This window comes from Ictalurus furcatus, chromosome 3 (assembly GCF_023375685.1).
Source record: "Ictalurus furcatus strain D&B chromosome 3, Billie_1.0, whole genome shotgun sequence".
Lineage (NCBI taxonomy): Eukaryota > Metazoa > Chordata > Actinopteri > Siluriformes > Ictaluridae > Ictalurus > Ictalurus furcatus.
The window spans coordinates 5,596,309-5,623,311 of NC_071257.1; the positions used below are offsets into that span (position 1 = coordinate 5,596,309).

General features: G+C 39.2%; 1 protein-coding gene across 1 annotated transcript in view; it reads right to left on the reverse strand.

The window, feature by feature from the left end:
• LOC128605044 (CUB and sushi domain-containing protein 1-like) overlaps positions 1-27,003 on the reverse strand; it is a 180,029-nt gene that overhangs the window by 38,354 nt on the left and 114,672 nt on the right. The window contains exons 35-48 of the mRNA XM_053620155.1: positions 26,858-26,954; positions 20,225-20,329; positions 16,521-16,639; positions 15,925-15,994; positions 15,686-15,802; positions 11,571-11,780; positions 10,458-10,646; positions 9,548-9,725; positions 7,610-7,755; positions 6,826-6,906; positions 5,751-5,864; positions 5,038-5,226; positions 4,808-4,954; positions 3,305-3,493 (exon numbers count right to left, since the gene is read on the reverse strand). Of these exons, the coding sequence (XP_053476130.1) occupies positions 3,305-3,493; positions 4,808-4,954; positions 5,038-5,226; positions 5,751-5,864; positions 6,826-6,906; positions 7,610-7,755; positions 9,548-9,725; positions 10,458-10,646; positions 11,571-11,780; positions 15,686-15,802; positions 15,925-15,994; positions 16,521-16,639; positions 20,225-20,329; positions 26,858-26,954 (1,951 nt within the window). The remainder of the gene's footprint in view (positions 1-3,304; positions 3,494-4,807; positions 4,955-5,037; positions 5,227-5,750; positions 5,865-6,825; positions 6,907-7,609; positions 7,756-9,547; positions 9,726-10,457; positions 10,647-11,570; positions 11,781-15,685; positions 15,803-15,924; positions 15,995-16,520; positions 16,640-20,224; positions 20,330-26,857; positions 26,955-27,003) is intronic.

Genomic DNA, 27,003 nt, shown 5'->3' on the forward strand with positions numbered 1-27,003 from the left:
CCTGGTATGCAGTGGTTAGTACAAAGCAAAAGTGGCCCAAAGAACAACAATTGGTGAAACGGCGACAGGGACTTGTGTGCCGAAGGCTCACTGATGCACATGGGGAGCAAAAGCTAACCCATCTGGTCTGATCCCACAGAAGAGCTACTGTCCCACAATTTGCTGAAAAAGTTAATGCTGGTTATGAGAGAAAGATGTTACAACACAGTGCAGTGTAGCTTGTATATGGGGCTACGTAGCTGCAGACCAGTCAGAGTTCCCATGCTGACCCCTATCTAGCAGTGAAAGTGCCTACAATGGGCATGTGAGCATCAGAAGTGAACCATGGAGCAATGGAAGAAAGTGGCCTGTGGTCTGATGAATCACATTTTGTTTGACATTTGTGCGTTGTTACCTGGGGAAGAGATAGTACCAGGATGCACTACGGGAAGAAGGCAAGCCGGCAGAGACATGCTCTTTGCCATGCTCTAGGCAATGTTCTGCTGGGAAACCTTGGGTCCTGGCATTCATCTGCATGTTACTTTGACACATAACTCATACCAAAACATTGTTGCAGACCAAGTACACCTCTTCATGGCAGTGGTATTCCCTAATGGCAGTGTGCCTCTTTCAGCAGGATAATGCACCCTGCCATAGTAGAAAAAATTTTCAGTAATTGTTTGAGGAACATGACAAAGAGTTCAAGGTGTTGACATGGCCTCCAAATTCCCCAGATCTCAATCCGATCGAGGATCTGTGGGATGTGCTAAACAAACAAGTAAGATCCTCGGAAGCCCCACCTCGCAACGTACAGGACTTGCAAGATCCGCTGCTAACGTTTTAGTGCCAGATACCACAGCACACCTTCGGAGGTCTTGTGGAGTCCATGCCTCAGCAGATCAGAGTGGTTTTGGTGACAAAAGGGGGACTTACACAATATTAGGCAGGTGGTTTTAATGCTATGGCTTTAACAATATAAACATGATGACAAAAGATGACTACATGAAATGTTTCCAGGAATAGGCAAAACACTGGGACAAGTTTTCCAGAAATATTTGGGTCCCCTCACTCGTATATTTTATTCTAATATATATGTATATGCGCGTGCACACACAGTGTACTTGGAAAATCTGGTATTATTATTTTTTATTTAGAAATAAACAGAAGGTTTTAGAATTTCGAAGTATTTAAAACAAAATGTTCAATATCTTGCATATTTAACATTTTGCAGGTCCCTATTTAAATTTGTAATATTGACCTTGTTATATAAATACTGTGTTAGCCAGTTTGTAGACCAATTGCTACAAAAGATAATTTCTCCAAAACATGCTGAACATGATTGATTTGTGCTAATTGATAATACCCATCTATAGACACTAAAGGATTACAACCATGTCAGGACGGAAGTAGATAATGGGAGGACCACTTCCATTATAATTCCTTGTAGCCAGACAGCTGTGAGGGCGAGTGCCTGTCTCTGTGTGTATTGGTCTAATTGCACATGCATTTCCACATAAGCTACACTTCTTCTCTAAACAGGTAATTACCAAACTTAAACTCCCCCCGAAGCATGCACTCATAACAATCCCATAAACTAATTAGCCCTGCATAAATTTCAACCATCTCCAACCTTTTTTGCAAATATATAACCTATTTTTGCTAGTTCGTCCTTTCCATAATGCCTAAATAAAGAGGCTTGGAGAAAGACTGTTTCTGCATCAATGGATGAGGAAGATGTCCAGCAGTGACTGCGTGGGCCAGAAAGTAAGAGGAAACGGGAGAGATGGACACTGGCACCCAGACTGAAGGTTAAAATAAACGTGATCAACAGATAAACATGGAAAATAAAATTAAGATTAAGGCTGAGACACAGACCACATTACTGTCTCAATCTTGGCATTACAAACAACGCTCGGATGAAGGATACTCACGATCTCAGTGAGTGTTCTTTAACGGGAGAATGTAATGAGATGGCCCTGGAGATTGTAGATACTGTCATATACAATAGGGCTTTACAAGCCGGGTAGCCGAGTAAAGGAACAGCATCACAAATGAATTGGACTGGATTGAAGTGAATTTGCTGGAATGATTCAGAATACATTGTTCCATCAATGGTGGCAAGACGTCCTGGACCAGATGCAGCAAAAGACGCCCAAACCATGATACTACCACCACCATGGTTCACAGATTGGATAAGGTTCTTATGCTGGAATGCACTGTTTTCCTTTCTTCAAACACAACACTTCTCATTTAAACCAAAAATTCTATTTTGGTCTCATCCGCCAACAAAACATTTTTCCAACAGCCTTCTGGCTTGTCCACGTGATCTTTAGCAAACTGCAGATGTGCAGCAATGTTCTTTTTGGAGAGCAGTGGCTTTCTTCTTGCAACCCTGCCATGCAGACCATTGTTCAGTGTTCTCCTGATGGTGGACTCATGAGCATTGACATTAGCCAACGTGAGAGACGCCTTTAGATGCTCAGAAGTTATCCTGGCTCCTTTGTGACCTCACAGGCTATTACACAACCTGCTTTTGGAGTGATCTTTGTTGGTCGAGCACTCCTGGGGAGATTAACAATGGTATTGAATTTCTTCCATTTGTACACAACCTGTGTAACTGTGGATTGAGGGAGTCCAAACTCTTGAGAGATGGTTTTGTAACATTTTCCAGCCTGATGAGCATCAACAACTCTTTTTCGGAGGTCCTCAGAAATCTCCTTTGTTCGTGCCACGATACACTTCCACAAACATATGTTGTGAAGACCAGACTCTGATAGATCCCTGTTCTTTAAATAGAACAGGGTGCTCACTCACACCTGATTGTCACCCCATTGATTGAAAACACCTGAGAATTAACTGCTAATACTAGAGGTTCACATACTATTGCCGCTCACATATGTAATACTGTAATACATGCAATACTGGATCATTTTCCTCAAATTTTCCTTTAGGCCATATTTATGCAGTCATGTAGAAAGTTCTAAATTCACAAACTTTCAAGCACCACTGTATGCATATTTAATTGCCTGCAGACCAGGTTAAGATGGATAAATCCGTCTGTCAGGTTCCGAAATAGCCAGGCTGGGTTCATAATCTAGACAATGACAACCTGCTGGAATATCAGGAATATCACTATAAAACATTCAAAGCTCCATAAAAACACAAGATAACAAAAAACACAAAAGCAGGAACTATATAATACATGTATAGGTTTGAATTTCAAAAATGACAAGGCAAGACAAACTGAAACCAGCTAGACGCAGGAAAACAATAATCAAGGAAATAGTCAGGATAGGGCAAAGTAAGAATGACAAGAGGAATCTACCTTGACAAAGTGGAGCTGGGGCATCCCACTGATAAAGTCCATTCGGATGGATTCGGCATGTGGCGTTGTGCTGACCAACAAGCCTGTAGCCTGCATTACAGTAGTACTGAATCCGGCTGCCTGGCCGCTCTTTCGTCCTGTTCGTGATCCCGCCATTCTTGGGTGGGGCACTCATGCTGCAATATGCCGCTGTGATTATTAAGAAAAAAACAACAGAGTGCTGTATGAGATTGTTGTAGGTTAAAAATGCACAATTAATATAAATTGTATCAACTCAAAGAATACTACAGAGAGTAAGATTGATGTGGATTAATATTCTGAAAAGACACCACCACAAGTACCAACAGAAAGAAAACCCTTTAACTCCAAAAAGGTCTAAGCTTATTTATAAATCATCTTAAATAATATCAGTCTGTGACTGCTACAAATGATTTATGTAGTTACAAGAATGAGGAATGCACGATTGGACTAACCCGAGAGTTAGTCCCAGCACACAACTAAAACAAAGTTTTGTTAAAACTACACGTCTCAAATCTTTCTAAAATGGCATGCTTATGAAATTATTTGCCCTGGGAAACTTTGAGCTAATATTACCTCAGACAATTGAAATCGAATGCAACATCGCACTAACTTAGCCGATGCTTTTAACCCAGTCTTGGCAGAGAGCGACTAGGATTCATATTTTAAAAATAAATAAATAAATAAATAAATAAATAAAAATCCCATGCAGCATGGCCTTCTAATTTACTTTGATAAAAAACCCAATGGAGTGCTTAAAATGGAAAGAAAATCCCCCACAGAAAGAGCTGAGCCTCCGCTCCCACCAGAGTTTTCTAAAGATAAAATGAGATAGACATGCATTACAGCCTGCTGTTCAACACTTGCTTATTGTTCAAAGTGTTGCCGGTAGCTGTTTGGAGGCTTTCCCATATTATAATTTATTGGGGTTGCTGAACCTCTATGCAAAAGTAACTGCTTCCTGCATTGAAATTATAGTTGTTGCCCACCTCTCATTCCTTTAAAGTATGATTAGGAATGTGGAAACAATATATTTCCACAAAAAAAATAAAATAAATAAAATTGCTTGGAATGGCAAAAGTAAAAAGAGGGAGAATGTTTGTATGTGTATGAAAAGGGAAAAGGGAATTAATCACTGCCACCAGCCACTGCACATTATATATCAAGTTTGGCCATTGGTCAAAATGTCAGTTTGAGGCATGAGGCACAGAAACTATTCAGCGAAAATCATTACAGCATCTTTGACCTCCATTATGTCAGACTCAGTCAGAGGCACTGTGAAGGTACAGAACATCTGTTCCTACTCTAATGAGTGCTAACTTAGAAAAAAGCTGACTTTCTTGCACCCTCTGACCCAAAATTCTATCTAGTGGAGGACTTGGCAATTAATCCAACCTTAACACAAAAGGCTGGGGGGGAGGGGCTTGGGGTTGTAAATTAAATGTAGGGTTTAAAAAAATGAAAAAATATAAATGATGCACAAACCTGTGTAGCGTATTTTGAACCCTCTCTTGTTGGTCGCATGATCAGTTGACCATCTGAGGTAAAGCTGGTTGGTTTTGCTTGTGAAGTTCAATTGGGTCGAGTGGTTTCCACTAAGTGCCACCAACAAGGGGCTTTGTCCAGATGGCCCTGGGAAGCAAAACTTGCATTATTTTTGCCTAACCACATGGGCTGTCATGTTTTATTCCTTACATGAAGTAATATGCTTTTACCATCAAAGATTTCCAGCTCATCAAACTGCTTTTCACTCTGAAACAACTCCACATAAATGGAAATGGTATAGGTGGGCAACACTTTGATGATCCAGGAGCAGGTCTGTGAATTGGGGTAATTTTTCGGGAAGCCCGGACTCAGGATTATCCCAGAGGACTTGGACAGCTCCTCATTTGCAGGACATTGAGCTGTTGGGCCGTACAAAGCAGAATATTCCATACATTTAGGTAAATTTCTCATTAATGTGCTTTCATGAATACGATTTAATCTCTGTCAAGATGTTGGTATTATTATTATGATTATTGTTGTGTTACTACTACTATATGATTGAATGTGTTAGGATCAGAATAGCACACATTAAATGCTTTTATGACTGAACATTCTACTATCACAGTTCCATCTTCCCTTCTTCTCTCACACCAGTCTACTTCAATCCTGCTCAATCCTTTTATCAATCTCCTTCCTCATCCCTTGCATTATATCTTCTATCTTTGAATACTGAGAGTGAAGCTTCTCACAAGCGCCGTAGCCATTTGACAACAAAGCACTGAGGATCTCTGACCTTTTTTGCTGTCTTCCTCTGTGTTTCCCTTTCTTTCTTTTTATTCTTTCATTTCTTTTTCCAGCAGTGCTGCCTATAATGTAATCATCTCAGCAGGGATTTTTGTTAGATGCGTTTTCAAACCTGAATGTGTACTTTGTTTCCATTTACCTTCGCACGCCGGGGGAGGGCCTTCAAACTGCAGGTGGGAGTTAAGCTTGCAGGTGAGCTCATCGTTGCCGATCAAGGTGAACCCAGGAAAACACCGATATCTTACAATGTCACCTGAAACGTTACAGTGTGAACCTTTTGATAATCATGTACAAAAAGCACATTTTTAATATCGTCAACCTGGATAGTTAAAGCATCTTTCACCTAATATATAGTACACTACTAAGAATTTAATTTGTAATTTTGTCAAATATATCATTTCCTTTTACATTGATTTTTTTCTCACCACATAGATGATTGTTTGGAGATAAAAATCAAGTATTAAGAGAGGATTAAAATGAGCATTACCATTTAAATGACACATTTAAAAACCTGAAGCAAATTGTGTGTAAATAGGATATTTAGATGAAATTAATTCAGCTTGGGGGCGGGCGCTAGCCCAGACTGTCTGACCCTGTAGGTGAAAGAAAACTAGATTCAGTAACAAATTACAGGTTGATTTTGGTAACTTGGAATCAACTGCACAGTGAAAACTACAACAGAACGTTTAGTCACTGTCCCATCTGTGTATCCACAGATATATGCCACATATTTAAAAAAGATCCTGTCAGAATCATGCGCACGGTGACTTAGTGGTTAGCACATTCAGGATTGGCGGTTCGATTCCCGCCATGGTCCTGTGTGTGCAGAGTTTGCATGTTCTCCCCGTGCTGCGGGGGTTTCATCCGGGTGCTCCGGTTTCCTCCCCCCAGTCCAAAGACATGCATAGTAGGCTGACTGGCATGTCCAAAGTGTCCGTAGTGTATAAATGGGTGTGTGAGTGTGCCCTGCGATGGATTGACACCCTGTCCAGGGTGTACCCTGCCTTGTGCCCCATGCTCCCTGGGATAGGCTCCAGGTTTCCCCGTGACCCTGAAGAGGATAAGCGGTATAGAAGATGGATGGATGGATGTCAGAATCATCACTGGAAAGATTCCAGCTGTGATTTCTTTATCTACCATCTTCCTTTTTGTTTTAAACAGTAAAATGAGCGAATCAGCTAAATATAGATTAGATTATGTATAGTGTCCCATACCTATTTCATAGTCTCCATCTTCATACAATATTTCTGCCTCATCCACAGCAGGGGGAGGGGAGCATTTCTTCAGAGGATAAGCTGGGAAGAAAGGGAAATATTTTGAAGAGCTTTGCCTCATTTTTAAAAAAATTAATTGAAGCTACTTCAAAAACACAAAAAAATGTCAGGACATACTGCGCGTATCTGAAATTGTATACTATAGCAGGATTTCATATCAGGACACAAACAAGGGAAAAAAACCACACCACACCATGTTGTTATTGCAAAAAAAAAAAAATAATAACCAACTACCCAAAGTGTTTTATTCCTCTTATAGCACAGTGGTTTGCCAATGATTACAATTTTAATTTATTAATGAATGACACGTCGCAATTTATAGTCTAAAGTATATAAACTTTATAAAGTATGTATTGTGGAATGTGCACGAGACAAATTCTTCTCATCATTTACATTTTAGCAGCTACATTTAATCCCGCACATCTTTTTTTTTTTCCTCGAAGTTACACCAAAAGATGCTCAGTACAAATATAATAATATAATAAATATATATTATTCCATATGTTGAAGCATAAGGAAAGCAAGCTCCAAACATAACCCTTTTTGTGACTAGTGTAATCCGAAAAAAAAAAAAAAAAATGCTGATATCATCAGAACCAGTAGCTGCTTTATTGAATATCAGATAACAAGATGAATCTGGTGTTTTAGCCATTTTCCCAGCAGACGTTGCATGATATGTATTGGTTCGGTGGCAACATATTTTTCATTTAGAAGAGAAACTAACCATGGAAATTGAGGACAAAGAATCCACTTGTGGAGAAGTCACTGTGAAACTTGATAAGAACCTGATTGAAAGAACTGTAGGCTGACTCCAGGGCCGTATTGCCGCTGAAGATTCCAAGCTGCGAGTTGCTTTGCTCCGGTCCATCCCTGCATAAAAGCGAGCGCACATTGGAAATGCATTACTCCCAATTCTTGCATTAAATAGTTTAATAACGCCTTGCTTTTTTTTTTTTTTTTTTTTCTGAGTAGTTGGGAGAAAATTGATTTGCTTTCAAATCTATGGCTGGATTTTGTGCTGACTTTCATGTGAAGCCATTTCATTACAGGCCATGTTGAATGAAAACCAGGAAAAATGATGACTTAACAGAGTAGCCCACTCTTTTAATGGCTTTTGAAGATTAATGGCCTACGTAACTAAGAAAGGGCCCAGACAGGCTGCACTTTCTTCAATGCTACACATCTTTTTTGATCCACTTAAATGGAGGTGTCAGATAGAATGAAATAAAAATGGCCAGTATGATAACTATAATGTTATGAGCAAATCTCATAAGATTCCAGACAAACCATGCATACGGATAGAAATGCTTTATTATAGGATAAAGGTGATCAGTCAGAAGAACTGCAATGATGCTTCCCTCTAAGGGGACTCGAACTATTTCAGCAAAATGCTCTCACAGCATAACACGGCAACATTTTTTCCTTTCATTTCTCACCAGTCTGTATACATGTTCACATACTGACGATCATAAATCTTAACGATTTCAAAAAATAAAAAAATCACACTATTGATAGAGATATTTTAAAAATGCTTAAATATATATGTGTTATATAAATAAATGTTACAGAAAAATGTTAGTCATTTTAAAAAAAAAAGCAGCATGTTACCCAAGAGGCCACTTTTCAGACAAAAAACACAACGAAGGCTGCTAGGTTTTGCTGCAAAAATAAGAAGCAAGTGCGACAGTCAACAAAAAAACGTGGCTTTTTGGGTTCTGCAGCCCAAATTTCCTTATAAAACTACACTAATTGTATCGGAGACTACAATTTTTATCTTTATTATTTTGTCACCCCAAATATTGACTTTGTTTCATTTACTACTGTTTACGGTATTTTTTAAAAAATTTTTATAGAAATGTTAAATTTCATTATTTTGAAGACATCTTTGCTCTACAGCATTTCTCTGCATGTGCCTAAAACCTTTTCACACTACTGTGTCTGTATTTATGTGTGTGTGTGTGTGTGTGTATTTATTTATCATTCATATTTATTTGTTTATAGCATTAGCAGAGGGGCAGGATTTTGGCATTTGAACCCCAACCTGAAATATTTTATTTATAACGGTTCCTAATGCTTGGATGTTTAATACACATAGTTTAGCTGATTATATGCATGTCAGATAGCATGTTTAGAGCACTAATAATAATGTTCATAAAAGGTCAACTTCAAACAACAAAAGAAACAGGATTAACCAGTCAGAAAAGTGTTGTTTTTTTTTTCTGGTAGATCTGGTTTTATAAGGTAAGTTGTCCTTTTAAGATGCCATATTAATGGCATATTATTTGAATAATTTTAATCGAAACGATCATAAGGTTCCCATTTCTTGTTAATGTGGCAATATGGGAACAATATTAATATGATCTGAAACATGAATAACAATGCTAAATTAATAGCGCATGAGGCGAATAATTTTGTGCATGTCGAGGTTTTGGGGTTGACTCCGTGCTTGGAATCAGTCCAAATAATAACTGCCAACTATTTTTATTATTGAATTTGATCAACGTTGTCAACCCTAGATCTCAGGGTCATTTTATTATATTATCTTCATCTAAAACAAATTCTTCGACACACCACTGTTCTGTGCTAAGAAGAACTTTTAAAAGGCTCCGTGTTTCTTAGTTGAGATATGTTCTTTTTGGCGTGATCAGTGTTGAGCACTTACCACACTGCAATGTAGTCGGTTATTGGCTCAGTCTGGAGCAGTGTAAAGTTGATGTACACTCCATGGCCATGCGGCACTGTGATGAGCCACAGGCAGTCCTGTGAATCCGGATACTCGTTGGGGTATCCGGGTGAAAAAATTGTACCGTTCAGAGCTGTCACGTTGTAGCCACAGGGTGCTGTGCACAAAAACATACAACATTCAGGAACAAGCACTATGATAATTCATCTCTCCCAAGAAAGATATTCATAGCAGATGATCAGCAGTGGGGAAGTGCGACATCATCATACTAATGACAGCACCGTCAGGCGGGGGACCATGGCCTTCTGTTCGGATTATTAGAGGACTGGAGAAAAGGGGGGGGAGGGTGTTCCACAAAGTGGAAGATAGGGAGAAAGAGAAAGATAGTGCAAACAGTGCCACAGAGGACGGAAAGCGGTGATGTCTGGTGTTCAGAGACAGACATAAGAAAAGGAAAACGGGTAGTGCTTTTGACTGATTACTGGCCAGACGGCTTTCACACTGCACTACTCTGATTGATCATCAAGGCTGCAATTTAAAGCAGGTCTCTATAGCCTTGGTCTCTACTGGATCGGTCTTCAAGGTGCTTAATTTAAAAGGCAGCTTTGGGGGGGGGGGGGGGGGGGACAGTCCTTGTTATGCTGTACCAGTATAACAGAAAGCAGCAACACTTCAGTTAAAGAGCTTCATTAAAAGGCCTTTTGGGATGCGGAATGGTAAGAGAAAATCCGCAAAATTATTCTACTGCAAACTTGAAGAAAATGTAAACCTACATTTGCCTCTGAATCTCTTCAGAGAGCAGATTAAGCAAGGAAGATTGTAAAAAAAAAAAAAAAAAGTATCTGGGAATCTGAGCACTGATAAACATTATTAGGAGTTTGTCACTTACCTTCACAACGTGGAAATGGATGATTCCATTTACGGTTGGTTCCATGCTGGCACGTCAACACTGGATAACCAACTAGAACATATCCAGGATAGCACTCAAATGTTATGGATTGCCCTGCACTGAAGTCACTGTGGATTATATATCCATTATGGAATGGATATGGATCTTGACAATTTTGTAACTGATAGGCTGAAAAACAACAACAGCAACAACAACAACAGGAAAGTCTATTACTCATTTTCATAGAGACATATGGTACAGGCATTTGGTAGTATGGTTACATAAGTTCAGCAGAATTGCGCATAATCATTCCTAGTTTAAGATATTTCATATTCAGTTTGTTCATTATCATCTATTATGAACGATCATCTATTTTACAGACTTCAGTGAGATCCTAGGATATCAAAAACACGTAATTGATTTCTTCCCCAGGCAAACAGACACCGAAGGCTTACAAATCATTCATCTTCAACACGGACGAGTTCAACTCTTGAACCTCCACTGGGGGAGAAAGGAAATGGAGATATAAGAGGAGGCGCAGAAGCTATCTGGCATACAAGTGGGCGATGAGGACAATAGTGGGTTATTTTTTTTTATCAAGTTTTTATCACGTGAGAATCAAACACGATGTCCATATCCACATATTGATTTGAAAATGTGTTTTTCCCGGAACAAAATAAATCTCTCATGCCCCGCACCTGCAGCCCTTCCACCAGACACAACAACAAACACTGTAGATGCTTCTCATGATCAGAGGGGTGCTGTGATACCCTGTCATTCCCTAGAATGCACACAAGCTTTTTGGAGGCAAAAACAATTTATCCAGTCAGACATGAAAAACCCGGTGCGTGAGGGGGAACTTAGTAAGTAAGCTCCAAACCATGGATATTCTGCAAGTAGCTGCAGTGGTTAAGAACATTCATGTGCACTTATTGATTTTTTTTTCCCCTTTAAAGATTTTTCTCCATTTCCCCCATTTAATCGCCTGCCAATCACCATCCACCAGCCAGCTTTCCCAATCATACGGCAGCACCCAAGCCTTTAGAGGCAAAATATTGGGTCCAGTAAGGGATTAATACAGTCAGGAACGATGAACTGAATAATACAGCTCACCTTGGTACGTGAGCCTGAAGCCCTGGCGATTCTGCGAGTGGTCGCTGTAGAAGTGGATGACCGTTTCATGAGTTGTGCTCAGGAGAGGAGCAGGAAGCTCACTGCCGCTATACTGGCCAATCAGGGTGCTGCTGTGCTGGGGTCCATTATGCACTTCCAGGAAGTCGTGGTTATCTTCGGTCGTGAAGTTCAGGAACTGGATGTGTGCTCCTGCATGGTGTGGAAGCAAGCAGATTAAGGCACTATACAAATGGACAAATGCCTGGTCAGAAAGTATACTTTGGCTGAAAAACACCGAGTGCAGCAACGTTCCAACTGCTTTTCACTTACATTAACATTTGCAGGAAGATTCACACAACCTGCTTTGCTCATTAATCACATCCTTATTAAGTGAGAAGATTGGCACAACAAAAGGATGGGGGGTGGGGGATATTTTGCACGCATGGGATATTTTGCACGCAATAGTCTTTAGAGATTACACAGAAGAAGAAAAAACATTCGGTGAGCAGTAATTCTGCTAGTGGCAGACATGTTCACAAGTCCTTGAGGTCCAAGTCAAGTCTCAAGTCTTGGTTGTATTTTTAGCAAAAGTTCTTTCACTTTACCATCCACTGTGAGAGCTTTGGAGGGCTAAAAGGTGTGGTGGTCAAAAATAATGGTCACTCGGAACTCAGTTTTGAAGTCATTTTAATGGGAATTCTGTTTGAAGCAATCTTACAGTATGACGAGCTTCTTTACTCTCCCTTCAAAGTGCCCTTTGGAGTAGGGTGACCACATGCAAACGGAACAAATGTGGAACATGTAGTAAGTTTGTGTGGGAAAATGTGGGACACATTCTCGACACCCAAAGGCCTACCATTTTAATGTCTATCTAAATGAATAAGAAACATGCACATTCAGTCCATTTATATTTATTTATATTTATGTATTTTGTATTAAAAAAAAAGACACAATGAGAAACATTACTGCATAAAAAAATTAAGTGGGATAAAAACCATTTCTGGCACACGGTGGCTTAGTGGTTAGCACGTTCGCCTCACACCTCCAGGGTCGGGGGTTCGATTCCCGCCGTGGCCGTGTGTGTGCGGAGTTTACATGTTCTCCCCGTGCTGTGGGGGTTTCCTCCGGGTACTCTGGTTTCCTCCCCCAGTCCAAAGACATGCATGGTAGGCGGATTGGTATGTCCAAATTGTCCGTAGTGTATGAATGGGTGTGCGAATGTGTATGTCATTGTGCCCTGCGATGGACTGGCACCCTGTCCAGGGTGTACCCCGCCTTGTGCCCGATGCTCCCTGGGATAGGTTCCAGGTTCCCCATGACCCTGAAAAGGATAAAGCGGTATAGAAGATGGATGGATGGATGGAAAAACCATTTCTATGGCTTGACCTCATGTGTGGCCAGTTTGAGTGAAAGCTAACAGTCCTTTGATGACAGGCTTCAATACTTTCTTCACAACCGATTGCTTCGTCAGCGACGCAATTGGTGTTTTCCGTCTATTTCAGTTTATAACTTACTGAAATATTATTGTAGAAACATGACCAAAAAAGAAACCCTTAGTGTAACATTTTCCCAGATTTGGGTAGGGAATGAGGAAGCTGTATGCAGGCTTCGAACAACTTAATCTTTCACTTTTCAGTGGTTTTATTTTATAGACACACGCACATACGGCTCTGGGCTGGTTGGCGCTCTCTGCCTTTCGAGGCACCCATCTTTCCCACCTCAGATCACTGGAACACGTCACATTCATTACTATAATTCCCCGCAGGCGTGCAATCATTACTACTCATCTTCTCCGGCTCCGCCCTCCAGTCACAATCCGGCGCTGTAGCATGCCCCCGCTTCTACACTTAGTCTGTTCAAACTTTTTAATTCCATTCAAAATGAGGCACATCATCTCAAGTTGTGGGATGTGGGACATACTGATAGGAAATGAATAAATGAGGAATGAATAGAAACATGTGGTGTTTGATGCCGTCATGTAGGGTAGTACAGCGAGAACGTAATCAGGGATGCCAAACCAAAATGACTTGTGTTTTTCATGAATCTCTGTCTTCAAGTCCAAGTCAAGTCTCGAGTCAGCTGTTCCACGAGTCCAAGTCAAGTCGCAAGAGAATTTTTTTTTTTTTTTTTTTGGTGACTTAAGTGCGACTCGAATCCAAGTCACTGGCTTGAGTTTCCATCTCTGGCTTTGAGGTGGATGAGCAACAACAGCAGAAGACCTCATCGGGTTCCCCTCCTGTTGTTTGCGCAGACATGATGTGCTACTTCAGAAATTGTGTCATCTTTTTGTAACTTAATCTACCTGTAAAGGTTCCACATACTCTCCCAGCTGCACTTACCTGTACCAGTCCTGCAATACCCATGGTCCCTTATCACGGTATACTTTATCACAGATCCGCCCTTCTTTCAAGGCCAAACCTCCATATTAGTAGTGATAGACTGCTTTTCACAGTCCCTCTGGCTCATTCTACTTCCTGCTCTACCCACAGCATTTGAAACGGCAGAACTTGTCATAGCATGTTTTCAAACGTTAGTACCCTTTAGTAGAAGGACACTGTGTCTGACTGAGGACCGCAATTCACCTCTCAGGTATGGAGGGCATTGCTATCATTGTTACACTGTGATCAGTGTTTTGACCATGGCTTGCTTCATGCTTCCTGATTCATTCTTGTCTAGTCTTTTGCCAGTTTGCTGATCGCCTAACCGTTTGCCGGCCTCGTGTTTCTGAGAATTCCTTAGCCTTTTTATGTTTACTAAATTGGCATTGTTAAAACCAGAAACCCTGCACCTGCAGCTATCTGTCTATTAACTATTGAAAGGAATTACAGAATTTTAATAGGACATTAATTCAGCCTGACTCTGCACATACTGCTGGTTTTAGTTTAATTGTGCATTTGTGTGTTTCTCTAATTCCCTTCTCTTCTGAGAGAAAGCCAGAATAGACATTTAGGCCCTCAAAATATTCAAAACATTTTCTTGTAATTATGACAATATTACCGACATAAAGTTGAGTTCATATTAGATTCGCCACATGTTCGAACCGCCAACGCAAACAGAATTTAAATAGCACCTGTGAACGTTTAATTCACAGAAGACACACTAACGTGTACACCTATTTTGCATTCATATCACACGCAAATCGTCTCATTTACATATTGTTTTCAACCTCTACTTTGCACGTGAGATTGATTACACAATTCAAAATACAATATGTATGTAAAAAAAAAAATGTTGTGTATCGGAAGCATGATGGCATGATGAATATCAAATATAAAACCAACTTTATACCAGGATGCTGTTGAATTCTGTTTGGTAACAAGGTTTTGATTCATTTTCTATAACAGCATGACTATGAAAGTAATGGTGCAAGACAAATCACAGGTTTATATTAATATGCTTGTTTAAATACATTATTTCTACTGTTTTCGTCTGCAGGATGCTCACAGAATTTCAGTCCAACGGTAAACAGGTTTTTAAGGAGGAAAAAAGTATATTATTTAACAAGGAAAATGTATAATCATTATTTTGGTGGCATCATTTTACTTTTAACTGTTGGAAATGGCTTCTGCAAATTGAATACCTGCCCTTCAGTCATAAATTTCAGATCTAGTAAATCATACAGTAGTGGTAAATTAATATTTTGTGTTTGACACTGTATTTTGCACCTTTATTTAGAAATGGACAAGAAGTGCAATTTTGCGAAATTCAGTTTTCCTCTATAAACCCTGTTAGTAAACCAGCTTAGGCAATTTTTTTTTTTCACGCATTATCAAGTTTGCACATATTTTATACACGTTAGTAAGTCAGGGCCTTAACACTGGGCCTGTTTTTAGCAAGTAAATACACCTTGAATATATAGGGAACCAATGAGTGTAAAACTACGTATACTTTATTTTGTACTCCATCCTGAACTAACAAATTTGGAGCCACTACGATCATTAGCTTTCTCGCAATCTCCAAGCTAGGTCAGCTTTCCAGGTGATTCTTAATATCTAATGTTCACTGATCTATTTAAGATTTGATGGTTAAAGTTAGGATTTAATTTAGAGTCAGGTTTAGTTAATGGATGTGTTTAGGGATTTGGTTTAGATTTAGGCTTAAGTTAGTTTGCTCACCATATCCAATGGGCAGGAGGATCCTCCATGTACAGTCCAAGTTGCCAGGGTAGTTTCCGGGGAAACCGGGGCTCAGGATCACATTACTCACATCGTTAAGTGTCCCACCACACTTGGCTGGTTTCCAGAACAACAATAAAAGACAAGCATAAGCTTTTTGTGATATTTTTCAACTGAGTGCAAAAATATATGCCTGAGTTATGATAAGCAATGCAGCACGTTTAGTGGGGTGGTCATACCAATACACAGCGGAGGTGGGTAGTTCCAGCGTCGTACAGTGCCTGGCATACATGTGATATGGGAATGACCCTAAGAAAAAGTTAAACATACTGTCAAGACTATCAAATGATGGGTACAAGAGAATACTGTTTTTTCACCACTCATTAAAGCAGAATATGTTTGCACATGACTTAATGAATGTACAACTACTGGGGTGTCAAGAAACCTTCCTTTTGTTCCACTCTTTACCTCAGAATCAGGCCTGGGCCCTGTTCATTATATGCGTCTTTGAAAACCCAAGATAAAGTGATGTGTGTCAGAATTACTAATCATAATTATTCCAAGTACTTGATTAGTACAGCCACGATCAGCAAGTCACTGACTGACTGGTTGATGCAAATTATATGGAAGTCTGGACAGGCCATTAAAATTTTTTCTTGTGGAGAATGAATTATAGGAATATGTGACAGTTTTCAATTTGTTGGGGCATTTAGCTGGTCCCCATTAGGAACTGTATTTTTCTGAGAAAAAAAATGCTTTTATTTCAAATTATAATAGTTTCCTTTTGGTTCCTGAGGTTAAGATTAGGGAAACTAGAGTGTGCAATGCGCCTTACTTGTAGTACGTATCCTGGCTCGCAGCTGAACGACACCACCTCGTTCACCATGTACCGATCTCCACTCTTAATGCCATTGGCCGGCACAACTGGCTCCGGACATGCGGTCAGGCCTACAGCTAAACACAAAAAGACATACTGTACAAAACACTGCACATCACTCCCTACCAAAAAAAACCAAAACAACCTAATAAAACAGACAGCTAAACATCACCTCACAACTACTCTGCACATATACCGTATTCATAAGAGGCAACTTGAGCGAAAAGATCCAGTATTAATGTTAAATGCCAGATTTTGAAGCTTTGAAGTGTAGATTTAATTCCAACGTTCCAAAATTGTTATGAAATTTTGTGAAATGTGAAAATGGGCCGGAGAGAAGATTTTAATACAAACAGGAAGTAACTGGACTGGCTAAATTCAATTCTGTCCATCTAATGTAGGAGTAAGTGTAGCCTAGTGGTTCATAATGGGATCCAGGAACTGCTAGGGGTCCAGGTAGGAAAGCCAAGGGGTCCATTAACTTTCAACTTTGCTACAGAAGGGGAAATCGCTCCCACCATTATATCAGTTATTGCATTTCTATTAAGTTTTTATTGTTATTAATCCCTTTGGGTGGTTGCTTGTTTTATATATAAGTTTTAGTTTTGTGCAAAAGTTCTAGGCACCCTATTTTTTTAGTACAAACTTTGTTGTAGACTTTTTTCCCCCATGACTTCTACATTATGGAGTCAGTACAAAAACATTTTAGATTCCCAAACATTAGTTTATTAGCACAAAATTAAATGTTGCAGAATCATGTTTGTATGTCAATAAAGAAAGGAGCATATTGCATAAAAAAACACAACGAAAGCTGCTGGGTTTTGCTGCAAAAATAAGAAGCAAGTGTGACAATCAAAGTCTCCAGAAGAACTGTGGCTGGAACTTACAGCTCATTTCCTTATAAAACTAAACAAATTGTACCGGAGACTACTATGTAATTTTTTTTGTCACACCAAATATCGATTTTGTTTCATTTTTTTTTCCAAATGTAGAAATATTTAATTTAATTATTTTGAAGGCATCTTTGCATGTCCCTAAAAGTTTTGCACAATATATATTATTTATATATATAACATGCAAAAGACGTCAGCTTTAAGGTGCTTTTAGAATAAGACGAGAGAAAACAGACCATTTCGTTTGCAAATGCTCTACATTGCATTTGATTACGCTTGTTCCATTTTTTATCCTTCATAATGGCAGCCACATTGATCTCACACATCTTAGTATACGCAATCAAATGATTGACAAGGTGTGTCCGTCTCTTGAATAAGTGACTGAGTTGCCCCATGCCGGGAATCATAATGCGCATTACCGTCACTAATTCAGAACTGACATTTCAGTCTGTGCTCAGATTCTCAACTGAGCCTTTACTCCACCAGAGCTGATTGTTATTATTGTACTTCTATGGACCATTACACTGGCGGCGGCCCTAATTGGACTACATGTTGATGGAGTGTGCCATAACTCTGAGATGTATTTAGAGTTCACTGATTTACTGTGATTTTGTAGAAGAGAGAGAGAGCGGGCAGGGAAGCTCAGGGAACCAAAAAAAAAATTCCGGCACTATTTTTTTGCAGCAACCTGATAAGCATGATGGCATGCATTAAGATAAGGGAAGTGCTTAATGCTCTTTTTAAGGGAGCATCATTTTGTGTTACATCGCCTAGCACTAGCTACTGAGCAGCTCTCTAAATGGATGCAGGCAGAGATGCAGACAAATTGGACCGTGTCAGTGGGGGGACTGTGGATAGAAACAGACAAATGAGGAGATGTGGGGAAGTGAATTAGGTGAGGTGGTTTATATCAGTGCTGGGCAGATGAAAAGCCATGCTCTAAACACATGGACACGCATACACACACATCCATTTCCACCAAGACAGCGGAACCCTGATGCTATCTGAATCCGAGTATTGGTCCGAACCACTTCTCCGAATACAAAAATTCCAGCATCAGAAATTTACACCCCAAGAGGAAATTACTTCCATTACAATGCTTACCACATAAATGTCACCCGTATTTAAAGTCATCCAAAACTTGCTCTGTAGACCATTTTTTTTCTATATTGAGTAATAAATTGTTTGACATGTTAGAAAAGGGCATGGAACATTACCCTTATCAAGAAATCCAGATTCTCTGCATATATTCATCATTTATACATCATTAACAACTGCTTCATTCTGAACAGGGTTCAAGGAGTATATCTCGGGAATACACCATAGACGGGTTGCCAGTCCTTTGCCGGGCAACACAAATATACACCCATGCATCTAGGGGCAAATTAGAGTAGCCAATCCACCTACCAGGAAACCGATGAAGATGGTGGAAACCCGTGGAGACATGGAAAACCCACAGATAGTCACAGAAGTTAGGATTGAACCGAAGACCCTGGAGCTGGGAGGTTCTTTTTTTCATTGCAACTTTATTCAAAGCATCCAGAGGAACGTAATAGTAATAAAGCTGTAGGTGCGATACTGGGCACAAGAACAATCAAGCTCTTAGCAATAACATCAGATCACGTTTTCACAGTTCAGCACTTCCAGCGTATAATTTCACTAGATTCTAAACATATAGTTTAAACACATCCTTACAGGATGTTGGGTCTGTATCTGGTCATAAAATAAATATGAACAAGAGTGTAATTATAGCTCTTAATCGTGCTGCCACACAAACGTCCCAAACCAATATCCTCTTTTCAGGGAGCGCCAATAAACTAATCTGTCTGGGCTTGTGAACACCCAAGTGTAGAATTTAAACCACGCGCCCCTATTTAATGGAATACATAGGTAGGTAGTGGAAAAAAAAAAAGTCTTTAATTGGCCATGTAATTTGTATCATAATGAACGTATTACCACATTCGGAGTGTACAATCCAAAACGCTGTAAGGAAAACGAGACTTTTTCTTTTACTATTCATTATCAATGAATCCAGTTTATACCAATTTGCTAATCTGATTGGTCAGAAAGGTGTTGTGTTGGCACGGACAGTTGTAATTCCAGCTCGAATTCAAATGGTCTATATTAATGCACTCATTGTAAATACGTGACTGTATCCATAGCAACAATTAACTCAGAGGGACTACTCCTTGATACGGTGGCATTTTCTGTTAGAAAAAGGTTACTGTATATAACATTTATGGACTCATTCTCCATTGTCAGTGGTTTGTAAGAGTATGTTTTCCACCACAGGAAAGTCTTCAGGACTTCCAGATTCTTGGTATCATAAGCAGTGTTTTTATTTTTATTTTAATAAAACAAAAAATTAATATAACAGAAAAAGGGGGCTGAAATGACTGCTATAGCTGCTAATGTAAGTTTCATCCTGTGAAAATGTTAACATTTGATTAAAAATATGCATCCTTAATAAGAAGAAGAATAAAAGACATATTGATTTAAAAAAAATAAAAGTGCCAGATTGTGGTAGGCAAAATTTTTAAGCATAACAGCAGCCTTTTAGGAAAAGAAGTGGTGGAGTCTTTTACCCTGTTTTACCCTTGTTTAGAGTTGTGTTCCTGTTCAAAAGTGTTTTTCTATGTGCATGTGGGCGTGTGAATGCAAAAGTTGTGTGCATGGCTGAGTACGATAAATAAAATGTTAATTTGCACTGAACCACTCCAAGGTCAGACAGGGGAACAGGCTGCCAAGCATAACAAGTTCTTTACTCACTTTTGTACTCCAGGTGAAATCCAGCAGCAACGACGCTGATATCAGTATGGAAGTGTAAGTAGAGCTGGTTAGACGTGCTGTTTAACAAGGCTGGCGCTGTTGTACCTGAAACATGGTAAAGAGAGAAAACGCGTAAAAACACTTCAAAAGCAGCATGAATGGCAAAAGCATTCTCTTTTGTTCAGCCCAAGGATGACTGGAATTAGCTAAAAGCTGAAGGGAGGACGATGGTTCAAGAGAGCAGACGTAGGTTGGTGACTGTTCTTACCATCTTACCACATGAAGTGAAACTCTGTTTGGAGGTCATTCAAACAACAACAACAACAAAAGGTTGAAAGAGACTGAAAGGAAAAAAAGAAAAAGAGAAAAATATTTTTGACAGGCTCTAGTAATTGAGGTTTGACACTGGCCTACCAAGGCCATGAAATAATCTTGTTTCAAGAGGAGTCTTTTCTGCTTTGAGTGGCCTCACATTTTTTTAAATAACAGGATACAGCCAGGATTCTGTTGCCAATGTACTCAATGTAATTAAATAATTATTTAACAGGGCCCCAGAATACAGTGAATTATATTGTACATAAGTTAGTGTAATTAGAATTGTGAAGTAAGATGGAGGCTTTTGTGTGTTTGTGACATTACTGCTTAGTGCACGCAGGGCACTCGTTTTATAATTCATTATATGACCCAGTAGCTTTTTTTCTTTCTTTCTTTTTTAAAGAGACAGAATTCAGTACTGCTTCAGATTAAACGAGTAATTATTACTATCAGTCTCACCAAGCTACGTTTCCCTCTGATGTTCTTTTGTGGATTTTGTGGAATACTTGGTAAATACCGAAATTGGCCAGTCCTCACTTAAACATCTCGGGCCATATTCATAGTTCAGTTAAGCATCTGTAGGGAGGATTTAATCCTGAAAATGTGCACGTCAGTATCCAAACTTAACTACAGACTTCAGTTACAGGCACTGAACTTGAAATGAACAAAAACAATGGCATTATTTGAGTCATTCGACAGATCAAAGTAGCAAATTAAACGCACAATGCCTACATTGTGCACGCATTGCGATTTCATGACCTCGATTGAGTAGCTTGTGTCTTCATTCATTTTTTGTTCAAAAATAAAATGCTAACTAATAGCATGCGCTGGATCACGTGCTACGTTATAAGCTGACAAATAATGAGGACGGAAGCCATATTGTTCAATTTAATTTGCAATGATTAATGTGATAATTACAACAAGGTCAATTCATGCAGCAGTATATTGGCAATAAGCTTGACTCCGATTAGATTTTTATTTCAGTTCTTCTCATTTATAAAACATCGTATTAGTGTTTGTACATTTTTTTTTAATTGTCTCTTACTTTTATGTTACGTTGTATTACATTAGACAGTGGGGGGGGGGGGGGGTTTACTATTTTGTGGTGTTCAGTCTGCAATTCTCTATCCCTGAATATGAATATCTTTTTCTCATTCACTTTAATATCTTCAACCACAGTATAATCTGCCAACTGTTTAGTAATCACAGAGTTTAATAATGGCTAAACTGTGCCTTTCCTTTTGTCCAGTTCACAGCCTATAAAAGCCTGAGTCATGCTATTCGAGCCAGTAGTAGGCATGTATTAGTCCTAGTGCATTACACTGATGACTGAAGCAGGAAAAACGCTCCTTTGCGCTTGAATGACCTGACTAATAATTTCTAGATGAGGTTTGACAGGCCCGATAGAGCTCCATCCAGTGTCTATCTATTCAGCACATCTTCATTTCCATGAGCGAGACAGCAATCTACTGCATTCTTAGACCTGTCAGATGAGAGCGTGATGGGCCTAAATAGATTTTGCGGGATTGAATATGGTGCATTTAGGGCACTGCATTACTTTGGCTGCCAGCAGCAATTGTAACGACAGAGAAATTTCTCACAGGAAATATCTCGGTTAGTGATGCATAGATTTAGTGTGTGTGTGTGTGTGTGTGTGTGTGTGTGGTCCTTCCATGTAATGGGTGGGGAGGATCCTTCCTATCGGCATTAAATAATTCCGTAACTGTACGTTCCACAAATAAGCAACAAATCAATACATAACTAATGTATACTAACTAACATGCACTAATCCTTTGCACATCAGGAAATAATGAAGCTTATACATGAATAGCCATAGAGTCATGTTTTAATAGCCATTAATAATGGTAATAGTGAAGTATTAATATTTTCTATTAATATTGAGACATACACTGTATTAATAAAGATAATTTATGCTGTCTTTTTGTACACAATGTAACTTAAATGAAACTATTTAAGTAACTTTGCAGTATGAGACACTGCTAACACATAATCCGAACCATAACTAGCTGTTAACTGTACGCTTCAAACTACAGGTGAAAATTTGAATATTGGGCCTCATTAATCAAACTGGATATGAATAGATGTATTTGTAAGCTGTTAGTAGGCGTATTTACACAAGAAATGTTGATGGAAATCCTGTACATTCATATAAACGTGTGTGTGTAAATTTCCGCAAAAAAAAAAAAGACTAGTAATGTAAACCTCAATTAATTAGCTTCAAGTCATATAAATTGTGATGAGTTAGTGCACTCGTACATGGGTAATGCTGTCAAGTTTAAATAGCTAATGCATTTTACAATTGCAAGCAGGTTTAATGAAATGTTTGTAAAAACCCAGTGGATTCGTATTAAAGCCGTCAATTAAAAAATATTAAAACGTGGAAAATAAATAAATAAAATAAGGATGCAAGCCAACATAAATCCAGAAATTAAGACAAATAAGACCAGGGTATTTAATTAAGAATAAATGCCATATAAAAGGAAGATGGCTGTAATGGCTCAGGTGATGTGTAAGTGACCCATAAGTGACCGATCTGGTATGTCTCAAGCCGCAATGTGCCGTATACTTCCTGGTGAGCTACGTGCTAGCAACAAGCTATCCATCTAACATTAGCGATCACGAGTTTAGGATATATTTTCTTTTTCAAAACAAGCAGCTGTGTGGTCAGTGTTATGGATTTAACCAACTTATGTGTCTATGTTGTCTGATCTAAAGTAAATACTACACAGTGAAGTGGTATTAATTTACTGTTGATTTACAAATTCAGAGTTCTGTGTAGGAATTTCAATTTAAGGAGGCTGTTTAGATTTTCCCTGGTTGGAGGTCGGACATTCCATGTTATGAGCTTTAGTCGAATGTGGCATATACTCATAAGTCATGAATATAATTAACAGAGTTAATAAGATATAAACGGCTATTCAAATAAGACTCAGCTGGCTGTTAATGTACTGTATACGCTTCATTATTTCCTGATGCACTAATGTATACTGTACTGCATGTATAAATGTATATTGTGCATGTATACTGCTTATATAAATATGCTTATATGTATCCTTTCTCTAAGATGCATATGAATGTGTCATGCTATACATATTTCTCAGTAGAAGAGCTTCAGGACAATGTGCAGCAGTTTCCAGTCACATGGCTGGCGTGAAGGCAAAACTAGAAGGTTTGTCTGACTACACTGCTATTACACTGTTATTTCACTATTACACTATACAAAACAAGCATGTTAGCAACTGATAGATAAACGGTTTGAATTAGTCTTCAGACTATCTGGTTATGAATCTTTACCGATTCACTAGGTACTTGAGGCAATTTTCACATTTTATAAGTCCCTCTGGATCATCTGCCAAATGACTAATGACAAACGACTAAATGGAAATGTAACGGAAATGCTGTGAGCTGTCAATTTTTAAGTCGTCACGCTACATCCCGCACCTAATTCCATTAAATAATATTCACATTTATAAAGCACATCATTTATTGCCATTCTTTACCTTGAGGCTTTTGAGAGAATCATCAGAGGTGGCTGGAAAATTGTTTAATAGTGAATCAGCAGTGGCCCAGCACTTCGAGTTTTGGCACTTAAATGTAGATTACATCTCAGTATAAAGGTCTATGATGAAGAACACCCTATATGTATAATGGATTGTAGTAATATTACGCGTTCTGTGAGATTTCGAACGAAGTCTATGGGGACATGGTAATTCATCGCTAGCTCATTTTTCAGCAAAATTGGCACGATTCCTCCAAACTGCCTTCATGGTGAAGAATTACAGCCATATATTATGGATTTTGTGGAATGTGCCTTTAATATAGCCTCTAGCTTTAATTGGGGGGAGGGGGCAGCTTGTTATACATTAATATAATTACATGTCCCAAACTCTAAGTAAATATAAATTGTATGAGTCAAAATGAAAAAAAAAAATTTACTGCTTAAGAGTAAGGGGGGGGGGGGGGGTGGACCTTGCACTACTGTAATTGAACTGGTAAGTGATGAACATCAATTAGTCCTGCATGATTAAAAAAAAGAATGGGAGAAAGAAACGCAAAATATACCTGACATTTTAATTAACAATATAAGCCACATGGGATTTGGATTTGACATGCAAGCTTGTGGAATAGACAAAAGCTGAACATAAAAGGTGAGGTGTTTTAATCTGGCCGCAAAAACCTCATCCATAATGCCTCTTGATACCATGTGTTTGCCATGCTTGTAATGGCGCTGGGACAGTATAATTTGGACCACCGAGTCCCAGATGTGAGGAAATTATCCATTTTTTGAGCTTCTTCAATCACACGGATGTGTCGGGCGAATTTGCTGGCCACTTTCCTAAGTTGTTTGGTGAGTAAGCAGGGGGTCTCAGTGTTCAGCATCTGTGCTGGGAGAAATACGAGCAGGGCAAAGGGATCTGTGCGTGAGTCAGAGTGAGATCATGCCAGTCAGAATGTGCCGCAGGGCACTCGGGTGACCTTTCGCTACTGTCCTGCTGTCGAGTTGAGTACAGACATGTTGAAAGTGGTGCTGTAGGACTAGCCACATTCACTCCAGTGGGAGGACACTGGGAAAAAGATTAAACCTGTAGTTATTGTGCAATTATTTTTTTGCGATTATTTAATCAGCTAATCGTGTGGCAGAAGGGCAATGCATAAAATCATACAGATAAGAGCCAGCAGCTCCAAGTAATGTTCAGATTAACTAGCAGAAATGGGGGGTGGGGTTGCTGAAAGAAAGGCTACTCTGTATAATTGTGGTGAGCAGAAAAGCATCTCAGAATGCACAACACATTGAACATTGAGGCAGAAGGGCTACAACAGCAGAAGACCACGTCGGGTTCCACTTCTGTCAGACAAGAACAGAAAGCCGATGCTGCAGTGTGCACAAGCTCACTGCAACTGGACAGATGAAGACTGAAATAAAACGTAGCCGGGTCTGATGAATCTCGATTTCTGCTGAGGCACACTGATGGTAGGGTCAGAATTTGGTTTCAACAGCATGACTCCATGGACCCGATCTGCCTTGTGTCTGCAGTGCAGGCTGGTGGAGGTGGTGTAATGGTGTGGGGAATGTTTTCCTGGCACACTTTCAGCCTGTTAATACCAATCAATCACGACTTGAATGCCGCAGTCTCTTTGAGTATTGTTGCTGACCGTGTGCGTCCCTTCATGACCACAACTTACCCATCATCTAATGGCTACTTCCAACATAATAATGCACCAGGTCACAGCAAAATCGTCTCAAGCCGGTTTCATGAACATGACGATGAGCCATTGGGATGGAAAAGGAGATTAGCAGCATGAAAGTGCACCTGAAAAATCTGCAGGAATTGCATGTTGCAATCGTCAACATGGACCAGAATCTCAAAGGAATGTTTCCAACATCTTGTGGAATCCACGCCATGAAGAATTGAGGTTCTTTACTAAATAAATGTAATATATCTGTAATACATAGCTGTAAATATATTCAAACCATACTGTAGGCATGTATAATGAAATTAATGTCATCTGACACTAATGACATCCGATACATCTTATCCTATTTTCTTTGTTTGGTTTCCTTATATAAATATGTCGTAAGGGCTGTTTTCCCACATCACTAGTGTACTAGGCTAGCATATTTACATGACTACAATGAATCTGGAGCCACTAATAAATCATTATAAATAAATAACCCATTAATTATGCATATATGTATTGTATTGTTTTATTTAGGCTGTTCTATATTTGATTTTATAATAATAATAATAATAATCATCATCATTCCTGAATATTGTTTCCAAGATCATATTAAAATACAGTATTTAAACCATACTATGTATGTCTATAATTAATACAATTAGTGACACATACCCTAATAGCATCCTACACAACACTCACAATATTCAGGCTTTCAATTACAAGCACACAGATGTTTAGTTGTGAGAATCCTGTGGCTATAATTAATTGGGATGACAAGAAAGCCCCACGAGTTGCCAGTCGGACCCCAAATGGTCCCTAGAGCCGATACTGTTGTTCGTCCAACTTCTAAATGAGGGCATTCATCTGTCATGTCATGGCACAGAAAAGGCCTTGGCCTGTTCTCAACCTTAGTACCACCCCATTTTAAGCGAATAAAATGGGGAGAAGAGATTGGCTTGGAGTTTTAATGTGACATTAAAAAAATAATAAGCCTGGACGAATGACACACCATGGAGACACCATGTGCAGCCGCAGTGGCAGAACTGCTGTCGGCTTAATAGGCCGACTATTGCAATAAAAGACTAAAAAAAAGTGCTTAATGAAGGATCTACTCACCTGAAAAACTGCCGAGCTTTGGAGCGGTCATATCGCCGCCATCGTAGATCTCTAAGGAGTCCCAGTTATGCTCTGTAGCAAAGCTCATGACTTGGATCTGGGAGACACCCGGGATGAATGGGTTTACATTTCCATACAGACAAATA